The sequence below is a fragment of the Triticum urartu genome, chromosome 3, assembly GCF_003073215.2.
Source record: "Triticum urartu cultivar G1812 chromosome 3, Tu2.1, whole genome shotgun sequence".
In the NCBI taxonomy this organism is placed as follows: Eukaryota; Viridiplantae; Streptophyta; class Magnoliopsida; order Poales; family Poaceae; genus Triticum; species Triticum urartu.
In genome coordinates, this window is record NC_053024.1 from 609,754,114 (window position 1) to 609,767,015 (window position 12,902).

A 12,902-nucleotide genomic window follows, 5' to 3' on the forward strand; every position below is an offset into this window, starting at 1 on the left:
AGATGGATCTTGGTGAAACCGTAGGAAAATTTTTGTTTTCTGCAACGTTCCCCAACATGATGAACCGTTGTTGCTATGATGTGATGAGCTGCAAAGATCATGTTTTTATATTGGTTATCCAATAGTACAAAGGCAGTCCCCAGCTGCCAAACAATATTTTTATGTGCAAGGGAATGTGGGGATTGGGATTGGAGAGAGTGTGGGGAATTTGAGGGGGTTGAGTGAAGGGAAGGGGATCACCAAATCCCATACAACCCCCAACCTCTTGAGGGCTGGAAAAACCCTTGTGCCAAACAAGGCCCGAGTAAGAAATAAAATACCTAGTTGAGCAATTTATACTTGTTGAAGATACCCGTTGGTGCTAATTTAGTTTATCTGGTCTTAATTTCTAATTAAGTGTGCGCTGACTAATGATTAAATAGGGTATACATGATCTCCCACTGCTCCAATTTGGTCAGAGGGACTAACGCTTGTCTGTGGTCGTCCGGTGGCGTTGCAACTCGTGTGGCAATGACGATGGTGGCAAGAAGAGCTGGGTCGTGGCATGTTCTTCTGTTCGACACATCCTAACCGTGGAGTTGGAGCTTGTAGCGATGCAGGCCGACGTGGTCACAATGATGCCATCTGATGGGCAAGTCAAGCTATGCTGGTGCATCACATAGGCCGATAGGGTTCTCATGTGTTGTTCATTTGAATGGGCCTCGAGTTGCTTGCTTTGGGTAGAGGTGATATTGTAAGCAACCTTGACAGTGTCCTCTCCTTGACAGTGTGTGTGTTTTGTGGGTAGCCAGGTCAGTCGAGATGCTCTATTGTGTGGGCATCTTTTAACGGTTTTCGCTCATGTTTCTGGAAATTAACGAGGTAACTCTCTTGTATCTTTTTCTAGTGAATCGGAGCACCAAGGAACATGACGTAAAAAATATTGCTTTCAAAGGAGATGTGCATATCCGGTCATTCCTGTACTAGAACCATATTATTTATCTATATCTATATCTATACCTACTATTAAAGGGAGGTGATATTCTTGGTTTCGTCCTGCTTTGTCTGGTCCCGCTTTAATTAATTTCACGTATGTTATTTGGTGTCGTTACTTGCCATCCGTTTTGGCCCAACGGAGAAAGCCCACCTGGTGGCGCACTGTGGCCTATGCCCGGAGAGCTGGCCAAAAAAATTAAAATTGCCGATGGGAGGGTTTGATCCCATGACTTGCCAACCGGTCACACACAGACTGTCGGCCCACTGTGGGCTAGGCCCGAAGAGCTAGCAAAAAAAAATTGCCGATGGGAGGGTTCGATCCTATGACCTGCCAACCAGTCACCCACGGTCTTTCCAACTGACCCAACTCACAAATGTGATGGAACCTGGTGGCGCACTTTGGCCTAGGCCTGGAGAGCTAGCAAAAAAAATTAAACGATGGGAGGGTTCAGTCTCATGACCTGCCGGTCACGTCCAACTGACCCAACTAACAATTGTGATGAAAAGAGAAGTTTCATTAAATTATTTAAAAAACTCATGTGTTCAAAAATTTAAGTTTAGAAAATACAACTTAATAAAAAACTTCAAATTTTGAAAAAGTTTCTTTTCTTTAAGTAGAGAAAAATTCATGTTTTCCTGAAAGCAAAAGATAATCAAATGTCAGCGAGAATTCGTTTCTCCCGTTGCAACGGACGGATGTATTTCCTAGATAAAGGTTTCACCTGATGCTAGAATTGCTAAATTGCAAGATATTTTTTCTCCTCTCTCGTTGCAACGCCCATGCATGTTTGCTATATTACAAAAACATATTCACAAAATCAAGAGTTTCGACTAATTTTTACTCAAAGATTTTTATATGAGACAGTAAACATCACTAACTTGTCAACAATGGCAGTAGTGTCATGGAAACAACACATGTGGCAGCACGTCTCTTAAATAAAGTTTAATCTTTACCTAATAATAAAGCAAATTGGGTTTCTTTCGTTCGTCATGGCATTTTTCAGAAACGTCCCTCTATTTCAGAGAATTCAACCCGCAGTTCTGTTTTAAGTTAAAACGAATCGTTATTTTTGTATTTTATACAAAAGTCCCTGTCTTTTCTTGAAATCAACCCGCCATCCGGAATTAAGTCACACCTGAACTGTTATTTTACATTTTTCGAATACCCCCTGATGTTTTAGGTAATTCATCGGTGGATCATATTTAAGTCAAACAAATGCTTTTTAAAATCATCTATATCTTTTAAACCGTAACTACGATTTGAACATGTTATATATGAAATTTGATTAGAAAAATATGTAGAATATGAATATGAGATTATTTTTACCTGTTAAGTATTTTAAAATAATTTTTTGGAATATATTTGAGTCAAACCAAATGATTTTTTAAATTATCTATATCTTTTAAACCGTAACTTCGATTTTAAAATATTATATATGAAATTTTATTAGAAAAATGTGTGCAATCTAAATATGATGTTAATTTTACCTGTTAAATATTTTTAAAATTTTTTTTGGAAGCAAACTTATAATTTATAGTGCAAGATCCATTTTTTCCATACCGACGGCGATCCAGATTGCAAATAAACACCCCACTATAACCATATAAGGAAAATAAAACATCGATAACTACACATGCATACCTCTGAAAAATGTATACCTCTGAAAACATCGATAACTACACATGCATACCTCTGAAAACATCGATAACAACAGATTTCTCATCGCGAGAATGAGAGAAAGCGAGCGAGCGAGCGAGAGAGGGAGGGAGGGAGGGAGGGGGAGAGAGAGACGCCTTAGGATTAATCATATTCAACACACGTTTTTTGTTATTTTGTGTGAACACCGAGGCCATCGCCGGCGAGGGTGAGAAGGAGGATAAGCGGCAACACAAATATGATCCTTGCAAAAATAAAGAAGACGAACCTATTGTGATCTTGGGTGATAGTTGTTGAGTTAAGAGTGTGTGTTATGTTTTCTCTCCCGTTGCAACGCACGGGCCGGCCTTGTTGTCATGATCGACTTGGCGACACAGAAACGGCCGGCACCTAGGTGCAGGAGGTGCGATCCTAGCTCGGTACCCTCAGGGATAGCAAATCCCTCCCACTCTTGGAATGCCACGGCAGCACCCAGGTCTGATGCGCAGAGGACGCCACCCCCCTTTGCCGAGACACCAAACCAGAGATCGTACTCCGGAACATATTCTGCAAGTCCTTTAAACGGCAGCGGCCAGGCACCACTCTTGCTCCACTTACCGCTCACCATGTCCAAGCAGTAGGTGCTGAGGCTCCCTGTGGATATCAAGATGCTTGAGCTATTGACCATAGTGCACGCGGTGATCACACCAGAACGGTCGACACCATAGCCAGGGGCATAGACATAAGGCGGCGGGGGGATGGAGTGCCAGAAAAAGTCCACCCCCTTGAACATTTTAGGCCTTTCGCCATACATAAGCGCCTCGAAAGATTGATGTTCCATCTTTTGATCGTTCTTAGGGATCGCCTCCATGACCAACAGGTTGTCACCAACGGCGAGGGGCACTGATTTCCACTTGGCCTTTTTGAGGCTTGGCAACATGCGGACAGCTTGCAGGCCGTCATCATATAAGACGGCTCGACCTCTCTCGTCTGTGCAGACGATCTTGTTCCTGCTGCTGCCGAAGAGCATGAACTCCATTATCTCCCGTCTATGCTCGGACCGAGGAGGATGGAAAGCCATTGTTGGCGGCGGCACAGAATGGTCCTCCACCGCCGCAGCCGCGGAGTCAGGTGCACCCTTGGGGTAAACAATTGTGACGCCTTGATGCGGTGCAGAGTGTATGAACTCCTTTTGACATTCATGGCCGTCATGTACAGGAATTTTCGGTTCATTGTTCAAAGACAGACTTCTCTATGGATCAATTTTGCCAGTCCCTTCTTCTAATAATCGCCTAAGAGACCACACGATTATCTGAAATACAAATTACACGCCTTAAGAGAAAGAACAGTAAATTATTATACTGGCTGCTTCACAGAACAATGACCCAAGGCTACTGACTAGCGGTAGCAGGTTTCATTATTTTTGCACAACTATACCACAAATCATACACAAGTACTATTGCTCCAACAGAAGGAAAAATACTTGGTGAAATTTCTAGGCTATTTAGCCTCTGTATATACTTTCCCTGTTATTTTGAGTAGGTGGTCGCAGGTATAGGGCATGGGCAAAATTCAAAACAACCTGCAGTCCCTAAGAACAAATGCAAAGGTACTATATACAGGTTGGAAAAATAATACTGACACTAGTTTCTTGGCAACATCACGTGATCTAGTACTTGGATTTGTAGAATAAAACATACATGAGATTATAAAAGGCTCTACGCCTTAATTTGATATGCAGCAGGCTTCTCTAACGTTATAACTTGTACCCTCAACTAAATCACTGATGGATGGATCAAATCTATACTAGAAAATTTAATACTGAAGCAAAGTAGCCATGTACTAGTGCTAACCACCTTCCAGGCTTGCTCAATTTCTTGCTGGAAATTAAAGAAGCGAGGGCTCCAAGGCCAGCTAGAAGGAAGCAAAGCATTCGTAGGAGATCCACAAGGCCCTCGATGTGCCAGCGGCGATACGGGGATGGGGACACGGCAATTTATAGAAACAGCAATACGTCGATATGACGGGTATATATAAATAATTAATAGAATATCATGTAATAAGTCCAAAAAATAACTGATTGTGTGACATGATTTCCAGTATTAATACTGCCCCATTTGTTGCATCCATGCCTCTTTTTTGGTCCTTGTGGTAAGTGCCCACAGATGCCATGTATGTATATGTCACTGCCTAGCCGGAACAAGAGCAACAGCAGCAGGTGAGCAGGAGCAAGCAACAACAGTATACTGTACAGAGCGAAGCAGCAGCAAAGCCAGCACCCTAACCCTAGAGGAGGAGGACAGGCATGAGGCAATAGCATGGGAGGACCGAAGGAGAGCAGGGGTTTGAGAAAGAAGAAGTTACCGTGCTGGCGGCAGGCGGCCACAGCAGAGGCGACTACGGTCTACAGGAGCCGCCGCCGTCACGCGGTCGCTCGATCCAATCCCATGTCCTGTGCAATCGAGCGAACCGAGAAAGACCGATGGCTGCTAGGGTTAGAGCATCTCGACTCGCCCCCCAACAGCCCATAAGGTCCTTTTTTATAGCCGGCGCTAAAAAAACTCAGTCGTGTTTTCAGGAGTCCAATTTTCACCGGTTAGACACAAAATTGACGCTGGTAGATTCAGACTGAACCCGACGCGCTAGGGTGCCCGGGGGCGTAGGAGAAAACGTTTTTGACGCGAAAGCCTGGTGGAACCGCCGAGTCAGCGGCCAGCCGCGTCTCGTCTTCCTCATCTTCTCGTTTTTCCGTGAGGAATCAATGCCAAGGCTGCCGCCGGCCAGCCTTCCATTGTTTCCTCACGGGCGGCGCAGTCATGGCGCGGCGACACGCCCCTCCCCTCCCGCCACGCGTACACACGTCTGCCCCCCCGGCCGCTATAAAAGCCGCCTCCTCCCTCGCCAGTGGCCGCACTCTCCTTCGCCCGCAGTCTCTCTCTTGCCGCTGACACACATCTCATCTCTCTCTATCTCTTCTTTCTCCGTCTACAACCGCCGATGGGAGAGCGATTCCTCGGCGATGGAGCGGCGGCTAACGGCTTCGGCTGCCGCCACCTGCACGAGTGGGAGCCTTACCTCCTCCACGACGCCAACTACCCGGTGCCGCCTGATATGCGCGTGCCGGGGTGGTGGAGGCTCAGCGTCGGAGGTGTCCCCGTCCCCCCACAGCCCGACGCCGACCGCTTCCACGGCGAGATCGCGCGCGTTCGGGCCTCCCTGCTGGAGGAGGTGCGGGGCCACGCAGAGTACGCCGCCAACAACCACGCGCAGTGGGCGGCATACTTCCAACACCACCACGAGGAACAGCTAGCCTCCACCAACAATGCGCCGGTGAGGGGGCGCCACAACACCGACGGCCGCCGCCTGTGGTGGTCCCCGGGCGCACGCTCCACTTCGTCCTCGAGCACCACGAGGGAGGCAACGAGCCGCTGCTCGAGTACCCGGCGGCCCCGGTCCCTCGCCGCGGCGGCGGCTCTTGGTTGCTGAGGCGCATGGCGGGCAGGTGCTCTTCCTCCTCCTCCTCCTCCTCCCGCTCCTCCAGTTCGCCGGCTCTCACCAACGTCAATGCCGAGCTCGTGGAGACACCGCTCGGGCGGCGCACCCGCGGCGGCGCCCTCGTCATCAATGAGGGCAGCGATGGCTCCTCTGCTCCCGCCTCGTCAAGCCGAAGACGGAGCCGGGGCTTGTCGCTGTCAACAGCGAGCACGACGACATGGCCGCTGGCAACGAGGCCGCCATGAAGTGGGCGTGCAAGGATTACGTCCAGCTTGAGATAGAGTGCCAACGCCGCGCCCTTGATGAGATCACCGCTCGGCGCCACAGCCGTGACGAGGGCGGCGTCATCGTCCTCGAGGATAGCGACGACGAGGCGTCGCCGCCAGCCAAACCCGTACGCCAAGGCGACCCAGGGCAGGGGTGCAGTAGGGACGGTGGCGGCATGAAGAAGGAGGAGGACGACGACGTCGGCGACTACAGCGCCATTGGCAAGCTCTTCGCCCTGTAGGCGTGGCGGCGCGGCAGTAGTAGGAGTTCTTTTTTTATTTTGTTTTAGATTATGCTTTCAATATGTAAAAATGATGGAACACCTAAATTTCGCCGAATTCTATGTCGTGTTTGGCTGAATTTTGGCCGACTATGTTTTTAAGAAACGGCGCCTGGGAAACCGATCGCCCATACGCCGATTTTTCAGCTGGCGCGCCCCCAGGCGGTGCTATTTCAAGTCCCTGAGGGCGAACGGCTGGAGATGCTCTTAGGAGGTGGGCTTCTATTGGGCTCGTTGCGCTCCAGTGTCGCCGGCATCCCGGCAGCGTGTCAGCTCTTTTTTTAAATCATATCAGATCAGATCGGAAAATAGGATACTCTGGTGGCACGCGTATCGGCCACATATCCTGCGTATCGGTGTCGTCCCATACACGGACTCAACACATGTGCACGTATCAATGCTTTGGAGAAGAAGAACCCTAGGCGGAGATACCTGAGTACTCCTGCTTATATAGGGTCTTCCCCCTCTCGCGGGGTGCCAAAATAGGGTCTAGATTGGTTTTTTGTGGCTACAGAGGCTTGCGGCGGCGGAACTTCTGATCTAGAGTTATTTCTAGGGTTTCTGTATTTGTAGGATTTTTTGGCGTCGGTCTCACGTCCAAATGGGCTTCAAGGTGCCACTACCCACCAGGGCGCGCTGGAGAGGGGTGGCGCGCCCTGGTGCCTAGTGGGTACCAAGCAGGGGGGCCCCTCCAGTGAGTCTTTACTCCAGTATTTTTCTTTTGTTCCAAAATAATTCTCCAAAAAGTTTTGTCCAATTCTGAGAACTTTTATTTCTACACAAAAAACAACACCACGGTAGTTTTGCTGAAAACACCGTCACTCTGGGTTAGTTCTACTCAAATCATACCAAAATCATATAGAATTGTTGTAAACATGGCATGAATACTTCAGAAATTATAGATACATTGAAGACGTATCAGTCGCTTCCGCCATTCTTATGCCTACATTTGTTTTTATTACCCCGAGGCTTTCCATTGGCGTCGCGTGTTTCTGAGGTGCCTGCCTCGCTGTTATGGGTACTGCAGGCCAGCTAACTATCTTCGCCCTCACAAAAGCATGTCATGAGCGAGGTTAGGGCTGCCATGGTTCTCGGCTTATCCCGCCCGAGCTGGCAGGCGAGCCACTCATTTCGGATGTTGTTCTTGAATGCAACGATAGCCCCGGTGTCGGAGCAGTCTATGATTTGGTTCTTTTTAGTGAGGAATCGATTCCAGAATTTCTGAGATGATGCACCGGGCTGCTGAGTGACACGGCTGAGGTCATCAGCGTCCGGACGGACATAAGTGCCCTAGAAATTTGCCCGAAAGGCACCCTCAAGGGCTTCCCAGCTGCCAATAGAGTGAGGAGGCAGGCTGTTAAACCCCTGCCTCGTCGGCCCCTTTAATTTGAGCGCCAGGTATTTAATGTTGGGGAACGCAGTAATTTTAAAGAAATTCCTACGCACACGCAAGATCCATCTAGGTGATGCATAGCAGCGAGAGGGGAGAGTGTTGTCCACGTACCCTCATAGACCGTAAGCGGAAGCATTATGATAACGCGGTTGATGTAGTTGTGCGTCTTCACGATCCGATCGATCCTAGCGCCGAAGGTACAGCACCTCCGCGATCTGCACACGTTCAGCTCGGTGACGTCCCACGAACTCTAGATCCAGCTGAGGTCGAGAGAGAATTTCGTTAGCACGACAGCGTGATGACGGTGATGATGAAGTTACCGATGCAGTACTTTTCCTAAGCTCTACAACGATATGACCGAGGTGGAAATCTGTGGAGGGGGGCACCGCACACGGCTAAACAATCAACTTGTTTGTCTATGGGGTGCCCCTCCCCCGTATATAAAGGAGTGGAGGAGGAGAAGGCCGGCCCTCTCATGGCGCGCCCAAGGGGGGAGTCCTACTCCCGGTGGGAGTAGGATTCCCCTTCCCTAGTTGGAGTGGGAGAGGACAGAAGGGGGAGAGAGAGGGAAGGAACGGGGGTGGAAGCCCCCCACCCAATTCGGATTGGGCTTGGGGGGCACGCCCTCCACCTTGGCCGTCTCCTCCTCTCTCCCACTAAGGCCCAATAAGGCCCATACACTCCCCGGGGGTTCCGGTAACCCCCTGGTACTCCGGTAAATGCCCGAACTCACCCGGAACCATGCCGATGTCCAAACATAGCCTTCCAATATATCGATCTTTATGTCTCGACCATTCCGAGACTCCTCGTCATGTTCGTGATCACATCCAGGACTCCGAACTACCTTCGGTACATCAAAACACATAAACTCATAATATCGATCGTCATCGAACGTTAAGCGTGCGGACCCTGCGGGTTCGAGAACTATGTAGACATGACCAAGACTCACTTCCGTTCAATAACCAATAGCGGAACCTAGATGCTCATATTGTTTCCTACATATTCTACAAAGATCTTTATCGGTCAAACCGCATAACAACATACGTTGTTCCCTTTGTCATCGGTATGTTACTTGCCCGAGATTCGATCGTCGGTATCTCAATACCTAGTTCAATCTCGTTACCGGCAAGTCTCTTTACTCGTTCCATAATGCAACATCCCGCAACTAACTCATTAGTCACATTGCTTGCAAGGATTATAGTGATGTGCATTACCGAGAGGGCCCAGAGATACCTCTCCGACAATCGGAGTGACAAATCCTAATCTCGATCTGTGCCAACTCAACAAACACCATCGGAGATACCTGTAGAGCATCTTTATAGTCACCCAGTTACGTTGTGACGTTTGATAGCACACTAAGTGTTCCTCCGGTATTTGGGAGTTGCATAATCTCATAGTCATAGGAACATGTATAAGTTATGGAGAAAGCAATAGCAATAAACTAAATGATCATAGTGCTAAGCTAACAGATGGGTCTAGTCCATCACATCATTCTCTAATGATGTTATCCCGTTCATCAAATGACAACAAATGTCCATGGCTAGGAAACTTGACCATCTATGATTAACGAGCTAGTCAAGTAGAGGCATACAAGGGACACTCTGTTTGTCTATGTATTCACACATGTACTAAGTTTCCGGTTAATACAATTCTAGCATGAAAAATAAACATTTATCATGATATAAGGAAATAAATAATAACTTTATTATTGCCTCTAGGGCATATTTCCTTCAGTATCCCACTTGCACTAGAGTCAGTAATCTAGTTCACATCGTCATGTGATTTAACACCAATAGTTTCACATCTTTATGTGATTAGTTCACATCTCCATGTGACTAATACCCAAAGGGTTTACTAGAGTCAATAATCTAGTTCACATCGCTATGTGATTAACACCGAAAGAGGGATCATGTTTATCTTGTGAGAGAACTTTAGTCTACGGGTCTGCTGTAACGCCCCGTGACCGATGTGCCAGGTGTCCTCCAGTTATTCGTTGTTGTTGCCTTGTCATTGCTTGCGTGTCATGCATTGCATATCATGTCATCATGTGCATTTCATTTGCATACATGTTCTTCTCATGCATCCGAGCATTTTCCCCGTTGTTCGTTTTGCATTCCGGCGCTCCGTTCTCCTCCGGTGGGCATTTTCCCCGTTGTTCGTTTTGTATTCCGGCGCTCCGTTCTCCTCCGGGCCGCTCCATCCGCGCGAGGCAGCCGCCGCTCCATCCTCGCCTCGCCGCCCGCCGTCTCGTCGCTGGCGCACTGGCCACCGCGCCGCATCGCCGCTGCTTCGGCCCCGCCGCCGACGCCCGAGGTGCCCGTGCCCTCAACTCCGGCGCCGCCGCCGCCCAACACCCGGGGAGCTCCTCCCTCTCCCTCGACGCTCCGGCCGGCCAAGTCCCGACGTCTTCGGCCACCTTGTTCTTCGGCGAATAGTGCACTCCGGCGAGCTCCCGACCATCCTTGGTTTCCGTGCCAAACCCTAGATCTGTTTTCAGAGGGTATATTTTTCCTAAGTCCTCGAGATTCCCAGTTTCATATGGCCATGTTCATAGCATCATAACTTTGCATCGGTAGATCCATTTTGGGCATATAGCATATCAAAATGTTCATCTCAGAGAGTACATCATTTCATCTCATTGCATAATTTTCATTTGAGTTCATCTTGATGCCCGAAATGCTGTTAGTAGAGTGCTACTTGAGATAATTGTCAGATCTGCTGCTCCATTTAGATATTTGTCATTTTTTGCCATGATTATTGTGTGCATGATATGCTCCTGTGCTCTACATATGTTTTGTTATATGCTTTGCCATCTTTCCAGAGGTGCAACCCATGTATTTTTGTGATGTGTGTGGTGACTAGCACAAGCGTGCAAAGTGAGGCACTTGGTAATGCTGATTTCAGGGACTTAGCATTTCCACTAAGTCCTTGATCTGTTTATCTCATATGGCCATATGTTCATGTTGTTCCCTAGTGATCCGTGCCTCTTTTGAGGATGATCAGTAAGGATGTTTTATTAATCTTGTAGTGCTCTATCCATCCATTTCTTTGTTTGCAATTATGGAGCAACCTAGCTTGAGTCAATCGAGCTCTACTTTTGCTATTTCGTGAATCTGGGCAGATTGTCTACTTGTTAGCGATTTTGCCGAGGATTTTGTAGTTGATCCGTGCATGCTATGTTATTGTTCTTGCCATGTCTAGGTTGTATAATGTGCATTCTTGATGGGTGTATGCTTAGATTTTCATGCCTTGCTCTGTAGTGAGTGCATCGAGCTCGTAAACATGCCTACTTGATATCTGTTTCAGCATGCTCCAGTTTTCACTAAGTCTCAGAACTGATTATGTTTTTGCCATGTTCACATGCTTGCAATTGTATTTTCTGATCCCTTTTGGCTCAAGGTCACTAAGGGACTTTTTTTAAGCTCTTTGAGTAGCTCCATGCCATGCTTTACTTTGCCATGTTCAGTCCCAGTAGCACATAGTTTTATTGCTCCGAAGAGTGCTATCTGATCTGAAATTCCAGACAAGTGTTAATTTCACTAAGTCTGAAATCTGTTTGCCAAATGCATTTTTGCCATGCTTGTTTGAACCTGTTAATGGATGAATTGGCCGTAGCTCAGTGCTAGTATTTTGTTAAGCATCTTGAGTGGATCCCTGCCATGTATTTTGTTGTCATGTTTTGGGTGCTGTAGCATATTTAGCTTGTTACATTTAGATGGCTACTTGCTGTAAATCGCAGACCGGTGTCATATTTGAATCGCTTGCCATTTCCAAACCGTAACTCCGATTCCGGCGTTCTTTATATCATTTTCAAGAGATTTCATCTCACCTTTCCAGTGGCACACTTGGATTTCCAAGTTGAGGCCAGGTTCATTCATTTCTTTGCAAATCATGCATATGCATCGCATACCGCATCTCGCATATCATACCATGTTCTTGTGTTGGTTGTTTACTATGTTGTGTGCTTCTTTCCGGTGTTTGCTTCTTCAGATTGGTTCCGGTAACGTCGTGTTTGTGAGGACCCGTTCGACTATGTCCGTTTGTCTTCTTCATGGACTCGTTCTTCTTCCTTGCGGGATTTCAGGCAAGATGACCATACCCTCGAAATCACTTCTATCTTTGCTTGCTAGTTGCTCGCTCTTTTGCTATGCCTATGCTGCGATACCTACCACTTGCTTATGATGCCTCCCATATTGTTGAACCAAGCCTCTGAAGGAAATATGCCCTAGAGGCAATAATAAAGTTATTATTTATTTCCTTATTTCATGATAAATGTTTATTGTTCATGCTAGAATTGTATTAACCGGAAACATAATACATGTGTGAATACATAGACAAACAGAGTGTCACTAGTATGCCTCTACTTGACTAGCTCGTTAATCAAAGATAGTTATGTTTCCTAACCATGGACAAAGAGTTGTTATTTGATTAACGAGATCACATCATTAGGTGAATGATCTGATTGACATGACCCATTCCATTAGCTTAGCACCCGATCGTTTAGTATGTTGCTATTGCTTTCTTCATGACTTATACATGTTCCCATGACTATGAGATTATGCAACTCCCGTTTGCCGGAGGAACACTTTGTGTGCTACCAAACGTCACAACGTAACTGGGTGATTATAAAGGTGCTCTACAGGTGTCTCCAAAGGTACATGTTGGGTTGGCGTATTTCGAGATTAGGATTTGTCAGTCCGATTGTCGGAGAGGTATCTCTGGGCCCTCTCGGTAATGCACATCACATAAGCCTTGCAAGCATTGCAACTAATGAGTTAGTTGTGAGATGATGTATTACGGAACGAGTAAAGAGACTTGCCGGTAACGAGATTGAACTAGGTATTGAGATACCGACG

At 47.3% G+C, this 12,902-nt stretch overlaps 1 protein-coding gene across 4 annotated transcripts; it reads right to left on the minus strand.

The window, feature by feature from the left end:
• Positions 1-2,911: 2,911 nt before the first annotated feature.
• LOC125548835 lies at positions 2,912-5,121 on the minus strand. 4 transcript variants are annotated; one of them, XM_048712368.1, is made up of 2 exons: positions 4,976-5,121; positions 2,912-3,923 (listed from the first exon to the last, which is right to left on the minus strand). In XM_048712368.1, the coding sequence occupies exon 2, from the start codon at positions 3,690-3,692 to the stop codon at positions 2,931-2,933; it is 762 nt and encodes a 253-aa protein (XP_048568325.1). In that variant the 5' UTR covers positions 3,693-3,923; positions 4,976-5,121; the 3' UTR covers positions 2,912-2,930. The 4 variants fall into 4 exon arrangements, 1 of the variants encoding a protein (XP_048568325.1); XR_007301184.1 differs by lacking the exon at positions 2,912-3,923 and adding an exon at positions 3,981-4,797; XR_007301183.1 differs by lacking the exon at positions 2,912-3,923 and adding an exon at positions 3,981-4,801.
• Positions 5,122-12,902: the final 7,781 nt, after the last annotated feature.